The 24080-nt window shown below is 33.5% G+C and overlaps 1 protein-coding gene across 8 annotated transcripts in view; it reads right to left on the bottom strand.

Moving 5' to 3' along the window:
- Positions 1–21585, bottom strand: part of LOC143252917 (small COPII coat GTPase SAR1B-like) — a 49173-nt gene extending 27588 nt beyond the window's left edge. The window contains exons 1-5 of one of the 8 annotated variants that reach the window (XM_076505775.1): positions 21305–21381; positions 20542–20605; positions 17307–17353; positions 14126–14245; positions 6304–6369 (exon numbers count right to left, since the gene is read on the bottom strand). In XM_076505775.1, coding sequence (XP_076361890.1) covers positions 6304–6369; positions 14126–14245; positions 17307–17349 — 229 coding nt within the window. In that variant the 5' untranslated portion in view covers positions 17350–17353; positions 20542–20605; positions 21305–21381. Of the gene's footprint in view, positions 1–6303; positions 6370–14125; positions 14246–17306; positions 17354–20541; positions 20606–21059 lie in introns of all 8 variants that reach the window. The other 7 variants (XM_076505781.1, XM_076505779.1, XM_076505780.1 and 4 more) reach the window with 7 other exon arrangements.
- Between the last annotated feature and the right edge of the window lie 2495 nt (positions 21586–24080).

The following is a 24080-nucleotide window of genomic DNA, read 5'->3' as shown; positions in this document are numbered from 1 at the left end:
TTTGCTTTGAGCATTGAAAGGCTTCAGATTTTATACAAGTCATGAAAAATGAAACACTTTAGCTAAAATAAATAAATGGATTTCTGTGCACTTTTCATCTCCTTAACTCTTTACCCACTACCCACTGTATCCTTATACTCTGAGAACATAACAGAGCGCTCGAGTTAAATTTTGATTCACAAATACAATTAGCAGATAAAAATGTCTGAAACTTGACAGGAAATTTTCTAAAAGGTATGTAGTTTCAGAAAAATAAAATATCTTATTTTTGATACATTTAGTTTTTATGCATTATCAGTTTCAAAATACAGGAAAATTGCATGAGGAATGTTTTTTTCTTACACCTACTGGTGATCATGATGTCTGTTCGAGCATTCATCTGTGCTGTGCAGGCAAATTATAAGTTTAGAATGGGAAATGTTAGTCAAACCATGAAGGAGGAAAGTTTTTGAAAACCATTCAAGGTAAGTTTCTTCAACTATTAGTCAATGAGCCTACTAGAAACAATGTTGTTTGAAATTTCAAATGTTAACTTCAAATACTGAAATGATCAAGAGAGTGGAAACTGGGAATGTATTGGTGTTCGTGATCACTGCTCTATTGGTGCATCACTCCCAGATAAACGAAATTGATGAGTTAAAAAACTGTGACCAATGCATAGTCTAATTAGAACAATTTCCTCTTTCTGATCCTTATGAAAGCAAGATGGCCAAAGTCCAATAGAGGGTTTTATTTGAAAAAGCTTGTTTCCACATAGCTCACGTTGAATACAGGACCATAGTCTATGCATGGAACAGGCAGAGCAGAGATAGTGCCAGAGTAGACAGATTTAGCTGAGGTATCAGTGAGCTCATTCCAACAAATACCAATGTGGCCTAGTATCCAGAAAAACAGGATAGAAATAGAGTTTAAAGAAAAATGTGCCAGTTGGTTTTGAATATCGGCAAGAACTAACATGAAGTGATTTCAAGGCCAGTAGAGGACTAAGCAAGTCAGTATAAATAGTGCAATTTGAGTACTGCTTAGCTTCTATGTGATCCAGGTCAAGAAAAATGGTGTACAGTTCAGCAGTGAACACAGAAGCTGTAGAGAGGATTCTGTGCAGAACTGCCAAACCACAACAATCCATGGAAGAGCCCACACAGTCACACAATTTCGAACCATCTCCACAAATCAAAATGGAAGGATGGTTCGAAAGATGTTCAGCAAATAACATATAGTATTTCCAATCGTGAGTATCTGATTTTCTCAGGTGACTTAAAGATAGATCACATTTGAGGACTGTAAGAAGCCATAGTGGGATAGGCTGACCAGTGGATACAGCAATGTTACCCAAGGACAGACCCAATTCATTCAACTGCACCTGGATCCAAAGACCAAAAGAAGCAATGGTAGATAGTCTGCTCTGAAAAAGTATGGCCCACTGAGGAAGAAAAAAAAAACACAACCCCAAGTGGGATGCTTTGGTAAGGAATAAAGTTTTAAAGCACACAGTAAAGACAGTTGCAAATACCAGATGTGCAAATAAGGTTTATGAGACTATGTATAAGCTCTGAACTGGGGAAGTGCAAAAGATCCCAGTGCAAAGCCGAAGTCCTTGATGATGAACGAGGTCCAGCATCTTTAAGGGTGAGGTTCTGGAAGAGCCATAGACAAGTGATCCATAGTTGAGTTTCCATCGAATAAGAGCCGATATATCTTTAGCACAGAACATCAATTCGCCCACCAAGTGGTGGAAGAGAGGGCATGGAAAATGTTCAGTGCTCTTGTACATTTGACCGTAGCTGTTTGATGTGTGGTGTAAACTTTGTCATACAGGCCCACAGGAGGCACAACTTCACTGAGACAGAGTTCAGGATCAGGGTAAATACCCCGTTTGCAGCAAAAGTGCATGCAAATGGTTTTAGAGAGAGAGAAGTTCAAGCCATTTGTTGTGGTCCACTTCAGAAAACAACTGAGAGCAATCTGTAGCTGCTTTTCAATGAGCCTTATGTTCGATGGCTGACACAAGATGTGAAAGTTGTCGACATAGAGCCTGTTTGCAACAGTGAAAGGTAGTTGTTCAGTGATGACATTAATCTTTATATAGAAAAGTGTGACACTCAAAACACAGCCCTGAGGGACTCAAAGTTCCTGTAGAAAAGAATGGGAAAGTGTTGAACCTACACAGCCTTGGAATTTCCTGTCCCTTAAAGAAATTTTAATGGAAATGGGCAAATGGCCACACCTCCATGCTGTATCATAAGCCTTCTCAATGTCCAAAGAATATTGATACAAGATGTCATTTGAGTAAGGCTTCTCTGACGTTTCAATTCAAATCAGGTGGTCCATGGTAAAGCACTGTCGTCAGAACCCACACTGGTTGGGCGAGAGGATGTTGTTTGATTTAAGGGACCAAACAAGAAAAGCATTAACTATCTTCTCTAAGGTCTTAGAGACAGCTCATCAAAGCAATTGGGCAGTAGTTTGAAGGAATCTTGGCATCCTTCTATGCTTAGAGAAAGGTAGGACAACAGCCTGGTACCAGGCATCAAAAAAAATATACTCCTGCCAGATCCGGTTAAAAAAAATCAGAAGAATAACAAGAGAAGCAGGAGATAGATGGCACAGTATTTCATAGCATACATCATCAGGTCCAACTGCCAGACTGATGAAAGGCCAATTTAAGTTCCACCAGTGTAAAGGGATGATTGTAGTCATAGATATAATCAGCTCTAACGAAAAGAGGTGATTGCTCTGCCCAAGTCTTGATGGATAAGAAGCTGGAAGAAGAAGCAGAAGTGCTAGATACTTAGCAAAAGCTTTCACCTAGAGTATTGGCAATGCTCTGGGTATAAGCTACTTCCTGACCATCAAAAAACAAGATTGAGAGGGGGGACAAAATTATATTGCCCACTGACCTTTCAAATTTTGTTCCATATGACTTTGGAATTGATGGTAGAAGATATGCCAGTTGTGAACTTAATCCAAGATTCCTTCTGGCTTTAACGTCTTACTCACTGAGCATGTGCACAAGCCTGCTGGGAAGTGATGCAGTTTGAGAGTGTGGGATATCTACAGAAAGTATCCCAGGTCCGCTTTTGAGCTTACCGTGCCATGTAGCAGGCAGGATTCCATCAAGGACAATAATATCGTGGAAAATGTGTTGAGGTTTTAGGAATACATTGAACAGATGCTTGTATAATACAGTCAGTTACTGCTGCCACATAATCGTCTATTGATGGCTTACAGCTGATGGCAGGAACAAGTTCTGTGACAGTAGTGAAAGAGGGCCAGTTTGCTTGATCCAGCTTCCACTGGAGCATGTGGGTTGGGTGACATCGACCACAGCCAGTTTCTCTCAAAATTATAGGAAAATGATCATTGTCTCATGGATTACTGTCAACCCTCCATGAAAAATAGAAGAATAATGAAGGGTAGCAAATTGAGAGATCAATAGCAGTAAAGGACTGACTAGGTACATGGAAATAAGTAAAAGAATCAGTATTGAAAATAGAAAAGTTGTGAATGAGAGAGCATACGCTCTACAGAATGACCCCTCCCGAACAATATCAGCACTTCCCCAGAGGAGATGATGTCCATTAAAGTCCCCAGGATAAAAAAAGGGAGACAGCAACTGTTCAATGAAAGCATCAAAATCTGATTGATAATACGTCGTTCCAGGCGACAGGTAGAGAGAACAAACAGTGATGGTATGACCCAAGGAAACATGGATGGCTACGGTCTCCAAGGGTGTGTCAAGTGGCAAAGATAGGGTGAGCACATGCTGATCAACCAGCAGTGCTACCCTTCCATGCACTAATCCATCACACAGCCTGTCATTTCTGTACAAAGAAAACATCTGAAAGGTGACTGTATTGGCAGGTTTCAGAAATGTTTCCTGTAAGGAAAAACATACAGGATGGTAGGAAGCAATCAGTGTTTTGATGTCATCCAGATTAGAACATAAACCTCGACAGTTCCAATGTATCAGGGTGGCCATTTTTATTTACATGTAGGCAAATTGGGTGGAGAACCCTTCTTTTTTTGACCACGTTTTATTTCTCCTTTACTGTTCTTATTCAAGGGAGGTCTATCGACCGCCATGGATTCCAATGACTGAGGACGTGAACGAATGATTGTTTTGCATCTTGGGATGGAAGAAGAAAATGTATCCGAGGAAATGCCTGTACCTGGAACCAAAGGATGTGGATCTTGGGGTTTGTTGGAATGAATGTAAGGGACAGAGATGGATGTTGAAGTTGATTCATCAACTTTTTTAACAATGGAAGTCAAGACGTTTCATTTGTTTGGAGAACAATTCTTTTGAAGACAAAGAGAGATCCGTCTCCACTCCCACTCTAGTTGTGGAACAAAGTGCAGCAGCAAACGTCCGAGATGAGGTGCTAGACAGCAATTTTCAAGCCTCAGGATAAGTAATGTTATGAATCATTTTCAAACACTGCACCTCTTTTTCTTCCAACCATTTAGGGCATAAACAAAAGTAGGATGGGTGAGAGCCATTGCAATTGATGCAATGAGGGTCTGTTTGACATTCGCAGGCATCATGGTCCTTGCCACTGCAACAAGCACACATCAAGGAACCACAACGTGGACGCCTTTGAGTGACTGAATCGCTGACACTGGAAACATTGGAGAAGGTTTGGAATGAATTGTCATATTCTGCAATTAAGATAACCTGCCTTGATGGTGGCAGGCGGACGTGGTGACGTAAATATGAGAAATAGAGACATTAGTTGGCACTATAATTCCATCTTTGTGAGTAGATATATGCCTCACTGCCTTACAGCTGTACTAGTAGGGAGCAGTTTGAATATAATCTACAATTTGATTGCAAACTTCTTAACATAAATTCATAAAATAGTACTTCAATAAAATTTTCAATGCAAGTCAATAAACATAATAAAATGGCTTTTGAACTCTGACCTATTTTGAAAAGGTTAAAGTAACTCTTCTAGAATAGGCACCATCTACACTTGCAGATCATCAGTTTCAACTGCAAGTTTACATTATGTTTCCAGAAACATTATCACTATTTCTCAAAAATGACAAGACACTATTGGAAATTATACTGTACTACAGTTTAAAACCAAAATAGTCTTAATGTTTTCTTTATGTATATTTTAAATTTCAAATAATGACTATTATTTTCTTATTATTTAATTAAAAATTCAAGTATAACTTCAATACTAATCTAAGAAAAGAACAGACACGTACTGCTACATTGAAAAATAGGTCACATTTCCAGCATCAACGTTTTTAATTCAATTTCTGCCACACCTACCTACCATTTAAACACATTTAGAAAAAAATTAGTTATTGAACATGCTCACCTTATTTAACTCTGCATTATGAAATTTGCATCTTCACATAATTTGCATAGCCCATACTTTTGTATGTCTATTAATGGGATATGTATAAAAAAGTATATTTGTACCAAATCTCACATAAGTTGGTCAAATTGTAGAGTAATTGAGCAAAATCCCAAAATTATGCTTTTTTGTGAGCTAAAACACAAACAGCTCAAATGGGTAAATCCAACCTTCTTTACATTAATGTATTTAGTGCATGAAAATTTATCCTGTTGCCAATTTTAATATTTAATACTGTAAATGTGACCTCATAGGAGCCAAAAATAATCATTCTTGGGTTTTACTTTTGACCCCATAAAACATTAAAAATGCCTAAATAAAAAAAGAAAGATTTGGACTAATTGATTTAAAATGTTTGGAAGAAGAAAAAAAAACAGTATGTCTCTACTTGTGTAACAATATTATGTCTGGTTATTTAAACAAATTAGGTAATTGATTCTTTAATACTATTACTGTTTTTTTGCACTGCCAAATACTTTGAAATATATGTAATTCAGTTTTGATACCTGCCAAGGTTGACTGACATTTTTTGCATTCTTCAAAATTCATAAATTTATTTATTTATTCAAAATATTTCTGTTTTAGAAATTAACCATATGACCTATTCTAATCTAAATATTACCATTAACTAATAGCTCCTGATTTTCCCACTTCTTTAAAATCAAATTTGAACTATTGCCAGTTGCATTAAATGCTGCTGTAAAACAGCAGCGAAAGCAATTTATATAGCAAATGCTAAACGTTTGTCAATATATTTTACCAAACACACAGTTACATAACTTCTTCATGCTGATTTTTCTTTAATTTTTAACAATAAAGTTAAAAATATCTAATGAATTACAAATGCTAACAAAGTATTATTTTTCTGTCAGAAAGTTTACTTCAAACTCTTCAGTCTTTATTATCATTAATTAAACCCATAAAAAATTACCTTGATGATGACCTCCTAAATCAAAAGTCGTAAACCGCATGTTTCCTATACTAAGTTCCTCAGATGCTAGGAAAAAAATAAAATAAATAAATAAAAATATCTTCAGTTTTATTATGAAAAATTCAAATTTACAGAAAAACAAAAACTTTTTTTTTATAACTGCACAATATCTAAGTAAAATTACATGAATGAAAATAAAAAATTCAATCTCTTACAATGAGAGCTTGAACTTTTCAAAATGTTCAGGTACTACAGTAGTGAATCAAAAAATTTATTTGCTCTAAGGAATTTCCTGACCAAGCTAACCTGCTCAAGTGTACAACTGTCATCCATCTCCGTAGATTTTTTGTATCTTAATGGCAAATAGCTGGATGAATTATGAGAAATAAATTTGACTTGTAATTATTTTATATACAGAAACACACCAGCCACACTAGTTTCTATATGAAAGACAACCTCATGTGTTTATAACTCATGAAATTTACGTTTATAAAAACTTAAGGAACTTAAATTGAAATCTAAGACTTGTATACAACAACCACAGACTAAAATTACTTATATAAAATAAAAAATATACAAGCCATATAAAAATATCTATAAAACCTTATCTACATACATTATGATATATATGGATACAAGTCAATAAATATATAAACCTACAAATGGCATATTACTACTTTACAGTGGTACCTCGGTTCTCAAACGACTCCCTTCTCGAACAATTTGGGTTTTGAACATATTGTTTGATAAAAAAATGTCTCGGTTGTTGAACATAAACTCGGTTCCCAAACCAAGCTGTCGTGGCCTGAACCCCCGAAAGACCCTTCAATCATTTTCAGCCCACGCCAAGCTTGCCCAAAACATTTTACCCGCACCTGTCACTCAGTCCACACCCCCGCTAAAATCTTATGAATGTTCTCATTTTTCTTTTTTTTTTGTTGTTGTTTTTCTAAATATTCTGATTAAATAAGCCACCATGGGGTCAAAGAAGGATAAAGAAAGCAGCAAACCAAAAAGAAAATTTGTTAGAGCCACAATAGAGGTGAAAAAAGATCTCTCAGTGAAGTATGAGAGTAGTGTTTGTGTGTCTGACCTTGCTATGCAGTTTAGTATGGCAAAGTCTACAGTCTGTACCATACTGAAAAATTAAGAAGTCGTCAAAAAAGCTGATGATGCTAAAGGAGTGACAGTGCTTATGAAACAAAGATCACAAACAATGGAAGAGGTAGAAAAACTGTTGATTTGGGTAAATGAAAAACAGTTAGAGAGGACCTACATCACCAAGGAGGAGAAGTCACTGCTAGAACACAAGCCAATGAAGGACAGGCTAACTCAAGCCTGTCTTAAAAAACTTAAGGCCAAAACTTAAGCCTTTGATTGTGTACCATTCTGAGAACCCAAGGGTTTTAAGAAAAATAATGTCCTGAAAAGTAAACTAAATGTCATGTGGAGGGCAAATAGTAAAGCATGGGTAACCAGGCAATTTTTTTTATGGAGTGGGTCCATAAACTGTTTGCCCCAAGTGTAAAGAATTACCTCATGGAAAAACAGCTGCCACTCAAGGCCCTTCTTGTGATGGACAATGCACCTGCTCACCCACCAGGCTTGGAGGACGGGTTGCTGGAGGAGTACAGTTTCATTACGGTGAAGCTCTTGCCCCCTAACACAACTCCTCTCATTCAGCCCATGGACCAGCTGGTCATATCAAACTTTAAGAAACTCTACACCAAAACACTGTTTCAAAGATGCTTTGAAGTGACCTCTGACACAGAGTTAACCCTCAGAGAGTTCTGGAAAAATCACTTTAATATCCTCCATTGCTTGAGGATCACAGACAAAGCCTGGAGGGAAGAGTCTTTGAGGACCATGAACTTAGTCTGGAAGAAATTGTGGCCAGACTCAGTAGCAGATAGAGCAGGGGTTCCCAACCTTTTGACACTCGCAACTTGAAAATGTAATTGATGAAATAAAATTAATGTTATCCCAAGCTACTTCTAACAAGGCTACGCGACTCCCCTGCTAAGGCTTTGCGACCCCCCTGCCAAAGCTTCGTGAACCCCTTGGGGGTCGCGACCCACCGGTTGGGAACCCCTGAGATAAAGACTTTGAAGGCTTTGAGGCTGAGCCTGTTGTCGAGGATGTTGTCTCACTAGGCAAGTGTATGGGCTTGAATGTGAGTGGTGATGATGTGGAGGAGTTGGTAGAAGATCACAACACTGAGCTCACCATGGAAGAACTCCAAGACCTTCAGAAGGAGCAGCAACAGAAGGCAACTGAGGAAGTGTCTTCAGATGAGGAGAAGGGAAGGAAGGATGTTCCTAGTTCACTAATCAAGGAAATGTGTGGAAAATGGGGAGAGTTACAAAGTTTTGTGGAAAAATTTCACCCTGACAAAGCTGTAGCAAACTGCAGCATAAACCTTTTCAGTGACAATGTCTTACTTCAAAAACATTTTAAAATGCAGGCAGAAACAAACCTCATTAGACAAGTTTTTAGTGAGAAATAGGTCCAATGAGTCTCAAGCAGATTGCAGTAGTGCAAAGAAACAGAAAAGAAAAAACACCAGAAGGAGAGTTACCCAACATTTTTATGGAAGGTGACTCCCCTTCCAAACAATCATAACCCTCCTATACTCTCCACGTTCCTCACCACCTTTCACTTATGCCATCAGCTCTCCTCAGCACAGGTAGAGTGCAGTTAAGTTTTCATTTATTGTGTTTATAGTTTTTGTGGTTGACTTTATGCATGTAAGTATTATTATAGAGGTATAAATAAGCAATATTTTTACTTAAAATGCTTCATAATGCATATTTTTTGGAGCTCTGTAACGGATTAATTTAATTTACAGTATTTCTTATGGGAAAAATTGGTTCGGTTTCCGAACAGCCTTCTGGAACAGATTAAGTTCGAGAACCGAGGTACCACTGCACACACATTTATGTATATCCATTAAATGTTGTCAGAATTGTTTACATTTCTTCTTTTCTTGCATTTTTAGGATATTTTATAACAAATGATACAAAATTTTGTATACAATTGTAAGAACTTACGATTGAAAGTAAAGAGGAATGTATAATGAAACCCACACTATCAGCTATACTGAATGCCAACAAGGCCCTTTGGCTATATACCTCATCAGGTCAGTTGGAATATGTAAGCACAATAATGCTTGGGATACTATATATATTATCAAACTGCAAAAACAGCTACTGTTACAGTGCAAAATAGATTAAGTATGAAATTAGAATACTTCAAGAAATTTATGCATGTATTTGTTAAAAAACATTAAAAACCTGTGCTAATGTCCCAGACATTAACAGAAATATACTTTTACAAAGGACCCAGAAAATGACAAAAAATCAACTGAGAATATTTCCAAAATAAGATTTTCAAAATGGTACTAGTAGAACTGAAAATTTAGATTTTGTGGTTATAGTAATAACTTCAGAGGTTTATTTCTCAATTTGAACCCTGAACAGCCTATCAAGAGATAAAATGATATCCCCCAAAATTACAAATCAATGTCCAGTATGTCATATCAATTTAATCCAGATGTGTAAATATGAATTGTATTGCTATGTTTGCAACATCACCACCCATGCTGAGTACAAAGGCAAGAAAATTCCATTTCAATCAAACAACAACAATTTCTGTACAAATCAAATATTCATAATCAACAGAATAAACTCTTTTAAAGTTATGAAAAGTACAAAGAATAACCAACATCAAACAGCAGCTATTATAGCAGGACAGGCACAAGTGTGTTTCAATATCATGACAGATTATCTTTATAGGAAGGGTTACGGTGGCAGAGAAGCTAGCTGTAAGCCACTTCTCTCTCTGCAAGCAGTATTATATGTTGACAGAAGTGGACATTACAGATGCTATCACACTGTCTATAAAAGACCATTTCTTCCTCACCAGTCCAAATTGACTCAATTTTCAAATAATTCAGAATTATAAGAAGGAAAGCAAAAATGCAGTGAACCAAATGTAAAATTAAATTTATTCTTCAAAGGACATTTTGCTAATCCAGATCAAAATATGATTTATGATGTATTGTTTACAAGTTAATGCCAATTAGAATTATGGGCAATTCAACAAGATTCAGACAGTGACTACTTAAGAATTAAATCACAAGTTACTACTATATTTAGATTAAAAAAAGAAGCAAAGAGTAACAATTTTGTATAATAACTCAGTAATGGATTTTAATATGGATAAAACTCAGTTACCTGAAGTATTAAATTATGTTAGTATTCAAATCAGCAAGAAATATTTAATTATCAACATGCACATAATAAGTGATTTTAAATAAACACTCAACTACTAATTATAATATTTATATGAAATATGTTTAAATAACAACCTTCTTAAGAGTCACAGAGAAAGTATTTTACCAATGTGGATAAGGTTGTTTTCTAAGTTAATAGTGACTTTACAACACATACTAATGTGAGAAAATAATAGTTGAGATAACACTGGAATGTGACACACTCATAAAAAAATCTGGTAATTACAACATAGTCACAACTGGTCTTTCATCATATTAAAAGGTGAAAAAACAGTTAAATATAGAGTAGTGAAGCAATTATAAGGATACAATATGACAAATGTCTAAAACGTAGGGCAGATAAAAGGAATTATTTAAAGCAACAGAACAAGAGAAACATGTATACAAAAGTTCATGTAAATAGTAATATTTGCATACCTTGCTCAGTTTTCACAAGATAACCAACTCGCCATTCTATTCTCATGAGCAAAGTAGAAGTGCTGACAAGATGCTGATAAAGAAGCATATATGTATATTTGGATAACCCATAATACAGACATGGGCAGAACATTATAGGCCTTTATAAGAAATGTGATATGCTTCCATTATTCATAAGTTGTGGACACAGCTTCGACCAATATTAGAAACCCTCTATCAGGGTTTTGGTGAGACAAAAATGGTAAACAGTGACATTAGCTAATGATCCAACATGACATAGACAACAGCAAGACCCTTGTCCTAGTTACTAGGATTACCCTAGTTACTTGAATCTGAGATGTTGAAAAAGATGAAATCCTGCTACATTATTTTTGTTCTTTGAAAATACTCGTATAGTAAAACAATGTCAGGCAATTTACCAAAGAATGAAAATGGCCTGAAGACAACATATACATATGTATCCAAGTTACATTTGCAAAGATACTAGAATATTTGAAACTGAAAAATATCTACAGCTTTTCTAGAAAGCCAAGCTAGTTTAGTTCCAGATATCCAAGTAAATTTTGATAACTTATTCTTACTTGTAACAAATAATGAAATATTTCACAGTACCTAAATTGCATACATACAAGTATGTACTATAGCTCTCAAAGTTAATCATCTATTGATGAGAGAAAAGAAAATAGCACAAAATTGTCCCTCAGCATAATAGTAAGCAAAAAAAGAACAGTAAGAAAGAGTTAAAATATACAACAGGATATACAATACTCTCTATCTTATTATCCATGATATAGTTTTGTAATGCTATTTAGATTTACTTTTAAAAATATTTTCATAAATTCTCTGGTCAATGTGTAAAAATATGTGAAATTTCAAATTAAAATCATTCATATTTGAAATTAACTTTTGAAATCATTTCACACATAAGATCAAAGTTTTTCATACAAAACTGTAACAAACTGGAACTGAGAATTTAGCTTTTTCATAATCAAATTTGAAAAACATTTTTTTCCCACAGTTTTCTTCACTGGTACAAGCAATTACCCTTTCAACATGAATTTACCTTAATCTCAAGTAACCACTTTCATCCTGTACTTGGGCCAACTAAACTGTTCGTCCTGTAACAAAATAGCATATACTTTCTACATGCTGCCAGAACCTTCTACTTTTATGCCCATAGCTTTAATTATAAGCTTATAGCAGCATATTAAAATATGTTGACAAAGAAAGTAAGAAAAAAAATATTAATTTTGTTCTGAAGGTTAATAATTACTCATATAGTGAAATATAGTAAGTATCATACAAAACCACTGCCACAAGTATAATGGCATTAATGGCTGAAAATGTTTGATGAGAATATAAAGGAAAAATATCAGGAATATCCATAAAAAATTATCTATTTTAGACCAAAATATAGTGATTTAGGGAAAGATTAAAAACTAAAAGGCAATAGAGCTGGTGGCAAGTAAGCCAATTATCTGCACTCATTGTAATAAAAGTCAAATTAAACCAATATATACACACAACAAAGTTCTAATTTATCATAACTATAATGAATTTGTAATCTTATGGATGAATTACAACATCAGTAAAAAAGTTTCAGATCTCAGTCTCAAAGTATTGTTATTACTGTATTTTTTGTTATTTTCCTTTTTCCATTTGCTTGACAAGCTTCCTAAATCCTTAGGTGTAAACCTTTTATAATATTTATATGAACAACAAAGCAATTACAGCTTTCAAGCATTCCAGGTGAAAAGCTCGGGCATATTTATGATAGAATGTAGCAAAGTGACAAAGCTGTGGATCCAGCCACATCTGACGAAACATTTCTTTTTTGTTTGTATGGTAGTAGTATAATTAGAGATCATTAAATATGATTAACAATTATGAAAAATGAGAGCTTGTAATACAAACATTTTATTGAATGTAGTTTTATACATTCAATATAAAAAATGACAGTCATTAAATATAAAATACAGATTATCTAGCAGGTACTGCTCTGATAAATTCATTAAATATTTTTATTATTAAAGTATTTTAATGAAAAAATAACCTTTCCAGTTGTTCACAAGCATACCTCATGAAAATGTTTTTATTATTATTTACTTTCTCTAAGTTAACCTAAAAAGTTTATAATATTTACATTTCACTTACTTTTATAATAATAAAGAATACACATGAAAACTAGAAATAAATTATATACCTGAATCTTTTGACATTTTTTTTATACTAATGGTACCATTGCACTAAATTTATTTAATTCAATAATGCACCAAATGTAATTCATAATTCAAATATTTTATACAATCCAAGTCTTATTTTTTTTTACTTCAATTTTCATTTCACTGTCACATGATGCACCTTACTTATTAATTTTCCCCTATAGGGTTTCCTTGTACTGTAACGAGTTTCAGTACCTTCAGCCAATTACAACCTATATACACAAGGTGGCCCATAAGTCCCGACCCATCCATATGTTATGTTATATTCAATTATGCATGTATTATAAATTTGTTTCTTTTTTGTTTTTCAGAGAAATATGGCCAATGTAAGCCCATTTACACTTGAAGAGTGTATTGTGACAAGTACATGGGTACATGAGTGCAAAAATACTGGTGACACCCTGGATACACAAGATATATGGATGGGTAGTGACTTACGGGCCACCCTGTATATAGTAGCAAGCCAGCATGCAAAATTTGAACTTCTTACATGCATAATTTCTCAAGATATCAATAAATTTATTAGACTACCATAGAAGTTCCTCCCACTTTATCATAGTTTTAGGGTAATTGTCCAAAACGTGTATTTATTTAATGGATATCTTTACAACCAATATGAAAAGCACATTGTACTGTACAGTATACTCTTATGGTTGTTTGTTTGTTGTTAACTGTCAGAGTCAGCAGTTCACAAGCAAAGCTTGTCATCTGAGGAAATTTTGCTCACAACGATAACAGAATTTTAACCTCATCATATAATCATCAGATTAAATGGATTAATGAAACTTCTAGTGAAACATAAAAATTTTCAGCACTAGTCTTATCAAACAAGTGTCAGCTTAAACATTATTCCTCAAAGATGTATATCTAGACTGAAAGGTACACTTACTTGGATGAAGGGTGGGCACAGGCTGAGCCATTCTATCATCTTTAAGCATGTGCAGTAGTGTTGTTTTACCAGCATTATCCAGACCAAGAAACAAAAGCTTTCCACTTTTCTTCCATAATCCTGGTTTCCAAAAAAAAGATACAACTTTCCATCAATACCAGCTAAAGCTCACTCAAAAATACTAATATTATGAATCCTCATGATGTTACTAAAACAAGTAGGTTTAAAAAGTCTTGACAGAAATGAATAAAAACCCTATAACCTGAGCACTATTCAAAGGTGGACCTTTTTTACTCATTACTTTTATGAATCTATCACTGATTTAATTAAAACAAAAGTACAAGGACATCATTTATGATTATTTGTGTTACATTTTAGTTACAGTAGTTGAGTTTATCACTTCTCAGCCAATACATTACTCAAATATCATGATACTACTGTCAAAATATCGAATTTGTTTCTAAAAATTAATTTTAATTACTTCATAGAATTTCCAATCTAAATTTTTACTTGAAAAACAACCTCCAAAATAATTTTGAATCTCAATACATCAAATATTTAAATACAACTATGAATTTAGAATTTATGTCAAAGTTAACTTTTCTTACTAAATCAGTTCTAAGTTTTCATGAAACAACACAATTTAATATGTGAAAACTAAAATTAACTTCAGTCATACTTTATACATAACCAAATCACACATTTTCTTGAAAAAAATAATACTAACCTCATAGCTTTTAGGGATCCTATATCTACTACCCTATAATTTTGACTACAATTTCTTCATAACTATACATAAACTCAAGACACAAACACCACACAGATTAAATTTCTATAGCTCTAGAACATACAAAATCTACCAAAGTCTAAGATAATTTATCTTGCTCTTGAAAGACAAACTTCAAAAGTTTTAAAAATGTTATCGCTCATGGACCAGATGAAATTTCCTCAAAAGTTGAAAAGGAAATTACAAGTTTTATATGTGAGCTACTTACTACTATTTTTTGCAAGTCCTTGAATACTAAGCTAAGTGCTAGAGGATTGAAAGTTTGCTAATGTTGTTCTTCGCTACAAAATCAGTGATAAAAATTGCTATAGTAATTACAAGCCTAACAGTGAATTGACAATGATTTATCAGTATAATGAAGTTTTATTTTGGAGTGGAACTTAAGTTAAGTATTTAAATTATAAGGTCTGGTATGGAGTTTTTGTTGCTGTTTATTTAAATTTAGTTTAGTGGATGAGACAGGATAGATGAATGAAGAGGTCCATTCCCATTAATTATTATTACAATGACCACATAAAATATACAAATGCTTTCTTCATACAAAGCTATACATAGGCATTACATTCTGTTTACAACAGGTAATCAAACTGTATTTTTGAACTGTAAGTCTGTTGACTTACAACTGTCCCTCCATAAGACAGGAAACAAATTTAACTTTTAGAATGAAGCATTTATCAAATTTGGTTTAAAATGATACAATGAGGAATAACCATGAGAATTTGGTTATACTATTTACATGTCATTTTAAATTACTTTGAAATAAGTTATTACTGCTGTTTTAAAAGCAACTGAATTTAATTATGACTATACTGAATATTTTCAGTGTAATAATTTTCACTGTGGTATTCTTCCTCCCTAAGAATGATTAGCTTGTCAAAAATTAATCATAAGTATTATACTTAAGTCAACAAGAAAAAATTGCATACATCATAGTTTTATTCTAGTGTATGGTAACATTACTGTGAGACACACTCTTAAGATAAAGTAAATTTTAATATCTTATATGCTGACAACTTTTGGCAAATAATGTCACTTGTAGTGATACTGGTTTAAAAAGGTGAATTATACTTGCAATAAATATAGGCCTGTTCTCTAAGCTATTAACTATCAACTTGGAAATACAATACACTAATATTACAAAATATTGACAATAGGTAAGACAACAAAAGTAAAAGTTTATAAACCTATGGTTACGATCTTTTTTTGCCGTGATTTGACTTTGGTCAGCTATTAGGTCTAGTGGCAATTATCTCACCAGTGAATTGAAAGTGCTTATGTGGCTCTTAAATAAATGATTTCAGTGAAGTATCCAAAACATAGTATTTCTCATTTTTATAAATTTTATTTTTTTTTCAAGTGATCTCAATATTCCTTTAAATATGTCTATATGCCAATTACTAATTACAAAATAAAGTATGATAAATGCATTTACATTTATCACTTTTGTACCATTTTTTCCAATCAACTTACAAAATGCAAGACATCATTCATACTCATTTTCTGTATGCTTTATGACCCCAAATACAAAAACATATAAATACTTAATCTATTATTTATGATGCTTTCCTTTTTTTTTTTTCTAGAGGAAATTCTAATAATTGAGGATCACATTTGTATTTCTTAATTTAAAATAAATCATATTATGAAACCTAATAAGTGTACAGGCAGTGTATGCAGCTCTGTTCCTTGATCAGTCTACTATATTTACATATACAACACAAGATCTTAATGTTACTACAAAAACACACACCAATAACTGGATCAACAAATAAATCTCATTCTTTAGACCTGAAAACATGTCAATGTCTGTTGAAATATATAGTGTCTTCTCCCATAAATAATCACTTCAATACTACACATCAAAAAGCCCACTTTTGTTTTTTTAGAAAATTACTGAATCTCCTTTTCAACAATTATAAAGTTCTTTTATAAATTTTCTTTACGTCTGTTGAAATATATCGTATCTTCTCCCATAAATAATCACTTCATCATGTATATATATCATTTTTTCTCAACATATTACATTAACATAATGTCATTCCATACTTAAGTCTAACTGTATTCTGAAAAGTAAAAAATAAGTTATTTGACTCAGATAAATGCAAAGATGTAAAATATTTGTATCATCGTAAAAAATGTTTGACAAAAAATAAAAAACATCTATACTCCATATTGTTGTACATACTAACCCTAATAAAGTTGCAAAGGCAAAATGATGGATAAAATAACATTTCAAAAATGTATCACCATAGTTATTGGTACATTAACTACATTTTTACAGTTCTGATCAATGAAAGTAGCTTGCTTTGACAGGAAGATACTGATAACTGATAAACTAATTACTAAAATAGTATCAAGATAAAATGCAATACAGAAACATAATAAAAAACTTACCTAAGAAACTAAGTACATTTGTCATCCATTCCAGCAGAAACATTTTTCTGAAAAATTACACAAATGGTAACTATGAAACAATTTGGTTCTTCAAGACTATCACTGCATGCCCACTTTTGTTGTTTTTTAGAAAATTTCTGAATAACCTTTTCAACAATTATAAAGTTCTTTACTAAATTTTATTTATATTTTCCATGTATATATGTGCATTATATAAATAAATATAGGCATCTTTAAAATTTTAAAACTAATTTGAAAGATACATTTAAAAGTTTTAGAAACCTGGTAAAACTTAAAAATATTAACAAAATATAATGACAACAAAAGATCACTAAGTCCTTCAAAAAGACTGTTCCAACACAGTCACCTCCAAATGGTCCCCTTTAAGTAGGAAACATGACTTGCAAAAAACTATTAGGGAATGTCAGTTTTATTTCTCAAAACAATGGTCATAGTTAATATAGGAAATAACTCCCCCCCCTTAAATTCAATACAGTCCCACCACCTATTTGTTTTACACATACTCTATCTCTCACAATAACAGTGATATACATCATACATATACAGTAATTCTGATATTTTTATATATAACATCTGAACATGTGTATACACGGTATTTATAGCAGAGTGATGAGAACTGCCTTGAAAAATATAAGCTATTTAAGTTTTAATTATATAATAAGGAAAAGTATAGCCTAATTAAAAATAATTTATAAAACTGTTTAACACAATGCAATACAGAAAACAGCCAATATGAATTCATTAAATGAAATCTTTACTTATTAACCTATCAGCAAATAAAATCTTGAAAGTTATCTGGGTGATGAAAATTGCCCATATTTGGCTAAGAAAACTACATCAGTATGGATTAAAGAAAGACTATCAATTTAATTGCAGAGTAGCAGACTGAGCTAAAGCAAAATGTTATTAATGTAATCTAGTCAAAACAGACCCAAGTACTAGAGGGGTGCCTCTAGAATCAATGCTTTGGTTTTTGATATTTATTATTTAATCACATTTACAAAAACATCACTTGTAAATGAGTAATGTTTTCTGATACTTTTTGGTTACTTACCTGTACTAAAAATGTTAAAATACTACAGAGTGATAAAGACTAAGACAAATTGCTTGCAAATGGGCTTCAATTATAACAAGTGTAAGATAATGCATTTAGATTCTCATAATTCTGGTTACATATTTAACATGCATGTGGGCCAGATTAATACCATAAACACTGAAAAGATTATGGTGTCCCATCTATGTAATTTAAAATAATAGCAATTCTAAACCATAAAATACATTTTTATCTTTCAAAATGAAACAAACTTAGAAGTATGTTGAAATCAAAATGGCTTCTTTCTTGATTTTCTAATTGTAAAATTTTGGATAATTTCATCAAAGCTGAGTCAACGAAACACATCTGCTTCTACACACAGTAAGGAAAGTGAATCAAGTCTGTCCTGACACACTGTTGTTCTCTAAGGGTTGTTTATTCTTTACAGATGAGAAAAAGTGCAGTTAGTAATCATCAGTGTAAGCAAAATACATAGTGCGATATCTGTGTTTGTAAATGTACGTTGTACCGTCTATCACTAGGGTGTCATGAAGATCAGGTTGATTGAATTTTCTTTTTCCTGTTTCATTAAACTTTGCATGCATTTCACAGTGGAACTGACGTAGAGAACAAAAATGGGGAAAGTGTGCGTTGTGGAGTATAAGAAAGCCTAACAAAGTTTTGATTTTTCCCATGATGACTACTTCCATGCTTTCTTTCAAATATCAAATTCTTTCAAAAAAACAAAAAGATTTCTCATTTTTTGGTGCTTGTTCTTTGCTCATGCTCCACACACGTTTAGTGTGCTTACTAGATAATCCAGGACTGCATACACAGAACCCAGTTACTAGCATGACTGGAGAAAAGGATATTGGCACAGTGGTAAATTAGTCACTTAAACCATTGAGGCAGTGTTTTATTGTTATTAGTAAAGCTAATAAAAATTTAGATTTTATTGATAAACATACTGACTACAAATAAAAAGAGGTAATTTTCTTAATATCACAAGTTAGGCCTCACTTGGAATGCTGTATTATTTCCTTGTCCAAAAATGGATATTGAATATTAGGGTAAAGTTCTGGAAAGGGCTACAGCATGATTCCAGAGATCAAAAAGTTATCTTTTAGAGACAAGATCTCTTAACATATTTTCTTTTGAGAAAAGGATGTAAGAGTGATCTTAAATTCAGAAAATTATACTGGAAATCAAAAGGATTAAAGTCCCCAATTTCTTTCTTTCTACTTTATTTTTAAAACAATAAAGCAAAATGACATACATTTAAATATTGTAAACTGTAAGGCAGACTTCAGTTATGAGTTTTATTTTTCTAACAGGATGATTGACTTAATGAATAACATGCTATCAGCAGTAGCATAAAATAGCACTTTACAGGAATTTATGAGGAAAATATATCATTTTTTAAATGGTCAGTGATTCCAAATTTTATTTTGCTAACAGTAGGTGTTCAAGGATAACTCAAAAACAAATGGTCCCTTGTTGACCATATGTTAATAGGATGATGACTACCATATTACTGTTCAAACCACTAATAGTATAGTATAAATTTTAAAATGTATCTGATAACAAAGGGAAAAACAATGTGATTAACAAGTTATTAGGATAACCTGATTGTACTGCTAAAAAAAATCAAACAGCAATTCCTATTATCAAATAAGCTGCTATTTGCAACTGAACTGTTGATCATGAAAATAATGCATAAGACTGAAATGTATAATAATAAGTAACAATAATTACCACAGTTAGGTGTCATAGGGTTTCTAAATAGTTGCAACTGACATATCATGTACACACATTTTTGTAACAAAGTATTAATATCCTTAATACTGAACACTAGAGTTAATTACATATACACATACATACTGGTAGAAAAATTAGTTGTTGCCACTGTTTTCAGGCAGAAAAGTTTTGATATCATATGATAGTGTTAACTGATGAATATTTGCTTATAAATGTTTAAAACAAAAGGTATTAGTCTGTGCTCGTTTACAAGCATTACAATACAGGCAACAAGGAATTGCTTGATTCATCAATAGCAATGACAAGCCTATCGCTGTACACCTATAAACACAAATGAAAAGGGACCATCCAATCCTTAAAGATAGTAGTTGCATAAACATTAACTTATTAAAACAAAAAGTTAAAATTTAAATCTACCCTTACTTTTCAGAAAATATATAATCTTCTATAAAGTGTTGGCGTCCACTACTGCTGATAACATATCTGCCTTAAAGTAAACGCAGTATTGTTAAATACTAAGTGTTATAATATCAGAGCTAACACTAAATAGCTCAATACTATCACTACTACAACAGAACTACAAGTACCACCATTGCAACAAGTCACAATAAAAGAATAACTGCTTCTTTTTTTCCACAAAATTTATCATCGTGTTCTTTTTAACTGTCGTAAAAATTAAATTAGTTTTAAAAAGTTACTGTTTAAGATGTTTGTCTTTTCTACTACTTTCTGTGGACCTTCTTGAGTAATACTAATTATAATTAACAGTAACAACATAAATGTTAAGTTAATATTGGTAGTTATAGTCCGGCTATTATTAAAACTATTATTTATGTACTATTATAGTAATTTGTACTGCACTCTGTAGAAATTGCACTTTTCAGTGCTATCACAGTCTAGCAGTATAATTAACAACGATCAGTTTGCGAAGATGAGCATACTTCGTGTCGTAGTTAATTGCCTCACCTACGCCACAGTCGCACTCACACTGTGAACTTTTACTTAAATTGAAACTATAAACCAACGTGTAGATATCTTAACTATTACTAAATTCCCCTATCCATACTTTTAAGTTTCACATTTATATACAACATCAATACATTCCTCACTTACATTTAATAATAATAAATTACGATATAACTAACGTTAAACGTTACAGCAAAAGCTATAATACAGTTTTCTATACCACATTCAAATGTACGTAATACATCAAAACAACAGCTGTGATGTACGTCAATCAATGTTGCATACAATTTCTCTTGTTCATCAAAAACACTTTGCTCTAACTGAACAGATTATGGCATAGACTTACTTGATTGGTTTACCTGTATGGTAGAGGGCCAGACATAAATTGTTTGAAATATTTCAATGTGATTTAGCATGTGATTTTTTGAATATTGGTGCGACAGTTTGAAAACAGCGGAGAAACATGAGAGAGGATTATGTCATGCTTTTCAGATGAGATGTTGACAAAGTAGTTGGCGTATAAATATAGTTCAATTCTCATTTTCCGTTTCTAACCATTATTGTTGTTTTAATACAAGTAATAAACGACCATATAACCCCAAAATTATTTTTTTATTTAAATTAAACCTTTCCCTTTACAGCTCATTCAAGAGCATTACACTAAAACACAGACTGTATGTAACTAATAGTGCTGAACTTCAACTGATTCAAAAATACAACAGTAACTTTTACAAAATAAACTTCTAATTTTAATTATCTTAACGTTTCTACGCATAGGCCCCCCAGTGGCTCAGCGGTATGTCTGCGGACTTACACGCTAAAATCCGGGTTTCGATACCCGTGGTGGGCAGAGCACAGATAGCCCATTGTGTAGCTTTGTGCTTAATTCAAAACAACAAACAACAACATCTACCCATTGTGGCCCAGCATGACCAGGTGGTTAGGCACTCAACTCGTTATCCGAGGGTTCAAATTCCTGTCACACCAAACATGCTTGCCAATTCAGCCGTGGAGGCAGTATTATGTAACGGTAATCCCCAATTCGTTTGTAAAAGAGTAGCCCAAGAGTTGGGATGGGAGGTAATGACTGGCTGCCTTCCCTATAGTCTTACACTGCTAAATTAGGGACGGTTAGCGCAGATAACACTCGTGTAGCTTTGTGCGAAATTCAAAACAAACCAAACCAATTCTACCCATAGCATCAGGCTATCATCTGAGAAGAGTTAGATTAAAATCAAAACTTGTGTGCTGTAGAGCTTAGTTGTTGTATTTTTCAATTAATTATTCGGTTTAATATTTTTTTTCGCTAAATATGAGAGCTTCGTTTGTTTGTTTCGAATTTCCCGCAAAGCTTCTCAAGACCAGGGCTATCTGCGCTAGCCGTCCCTAATTTATCAGTGTAAGACTAGAGGGAAAGCAGCTAGTCATCACAACCCACCGCCAACTCTTGGGTTACTCTTTTACCAACGAATAGTGGGATTGACCGTAACATTATAACGCCCCCACGGCTGAAAGGGCGAGCATGTTTGGCGCGACAGGGATGCGAACCCGCGACCCTCGGATTACGAGTCGCACGCCTTAACACGCTTGGTCATGCCGGGCCACCACTGTATTTATACTTACAGACTGGAAATAAATACTTAATGTTAAATACCAGTAGCCTATTGTTAACACTGTTAATCCTAACGTTTAAAAAACTATTATTCTTTGCTCACTACTTTGTCCCCCCCCCCCCTTCGTGGCACAGGTGTATGTTTGTGGGCTCGCACCGCTAAAAAACCGGGTTTAGATAACCATTGTGGGCAGAGCACTGTATAGCTTTGTGCTTAATTCTAAACAAAGAAACACTACTTCGTCCTCACACAAAAAGTAATAAATGTTATCATTAATTATTTAAAACTTAGAAATGGAACTTTATGATTTATTGGAACTAACAAATTACGTAACGTTAATAATAAAATGTATTTAGTCGGATTTATAACCTACCTTAAGTCTATAACAGTATAAGATAAAGTTAAACTAATGGATCTTAGTTCAAGTAAACAAGTTGATTCTTCAAACACCAAGAAGCAATAAATTAGTTTTTAGATTGTATATGTTTAATAAAACAGTGCATGTATCCTGTTTTACGATTTATCAGTTAGTTGAAATATACTTAAGCCTAAAGTACCGTTACTCCTATTAAGCTTACTTTGCAGAAAAGCCCGACTAGTAAGTAATCCGAGGGTCGTGAATTCGAATCCTCGCCACAAAAACATGCTCACCCTTTCAGCCGTGGGGACGTTATAATGTGATGGTCAATTTTACTATTCGTTGGTAAAACAGTAGCCCAAGGGTTGGCGGTGGGTGGTGATGAATAGCTGTCTTCCCTTTAGTCTTATACTGCTAAATTAGGGATGGCTAGCGCAGATAGCTCTCGTTTAACTTTCTGTGAAATCCAAAACAAAGCAAACAAACTTTGCAGTAAAATTTACACCACTGAACTCTACGAACTTAACAGATAGCCCGATGTGGCTTTGCTGTAACAAAACACGTGTGCACACACACTGAACTCGAAGCTAAAGCATTTACCGTGTTACTTTCATTTATCAAAATTTCTATAACTAATTATTATTGTATTACTTAACCTAAGTACTATAATTTGCTAATGCAAATATTAAACAAATTTTATAAATCTGTGAGAACTTAAATTTTTAACGTCCTCTCTTTTCAATTGTATCCTCATATTTTGTAGGGCTTGGCATGGCCAGGTAGGTTAAGGCGTTCGACTCGTAATGCGAGGATCACGGGTTCGAATCCCTGTCGCACCAAACATGCTCGCCCGTTCAGCCGTGAGAGCATTGTAACGTGACGGTCAATCCCACTATTTGTTGGTAAAAGAGTAACCCAAGACTTGGCGGTGGGTGGTGATGATTAGCTGCCTTTCCTCTAGTCTTACACTGCTAAATTAGGGACGGCTAGCGCAGATAACCCTCGAGTAGCTTTGTGCGAAATTC

This window comes from Tachypleus tridentatus, chromosome 6 (genome assembly GCF_004210375.1).
Source record: "Tachypleus tridentatus isolate NWPU-2018 chromosome 6, ASM421037v1, whole genome shotgun sequence".
NCBI classification, from domain to species: domain Eukaryota; kingdom Metazoa; phylum Arthropoda; class Merostomata; order Xiphosura; family Limulidae; genus Tachypleus; species Tachypleus tridentatus.
The sequence above is the reverse complement of the archived record's forward strand: the minus strand, read 5'-3'. Positions and strand labels throughout refer to the sequence as shown.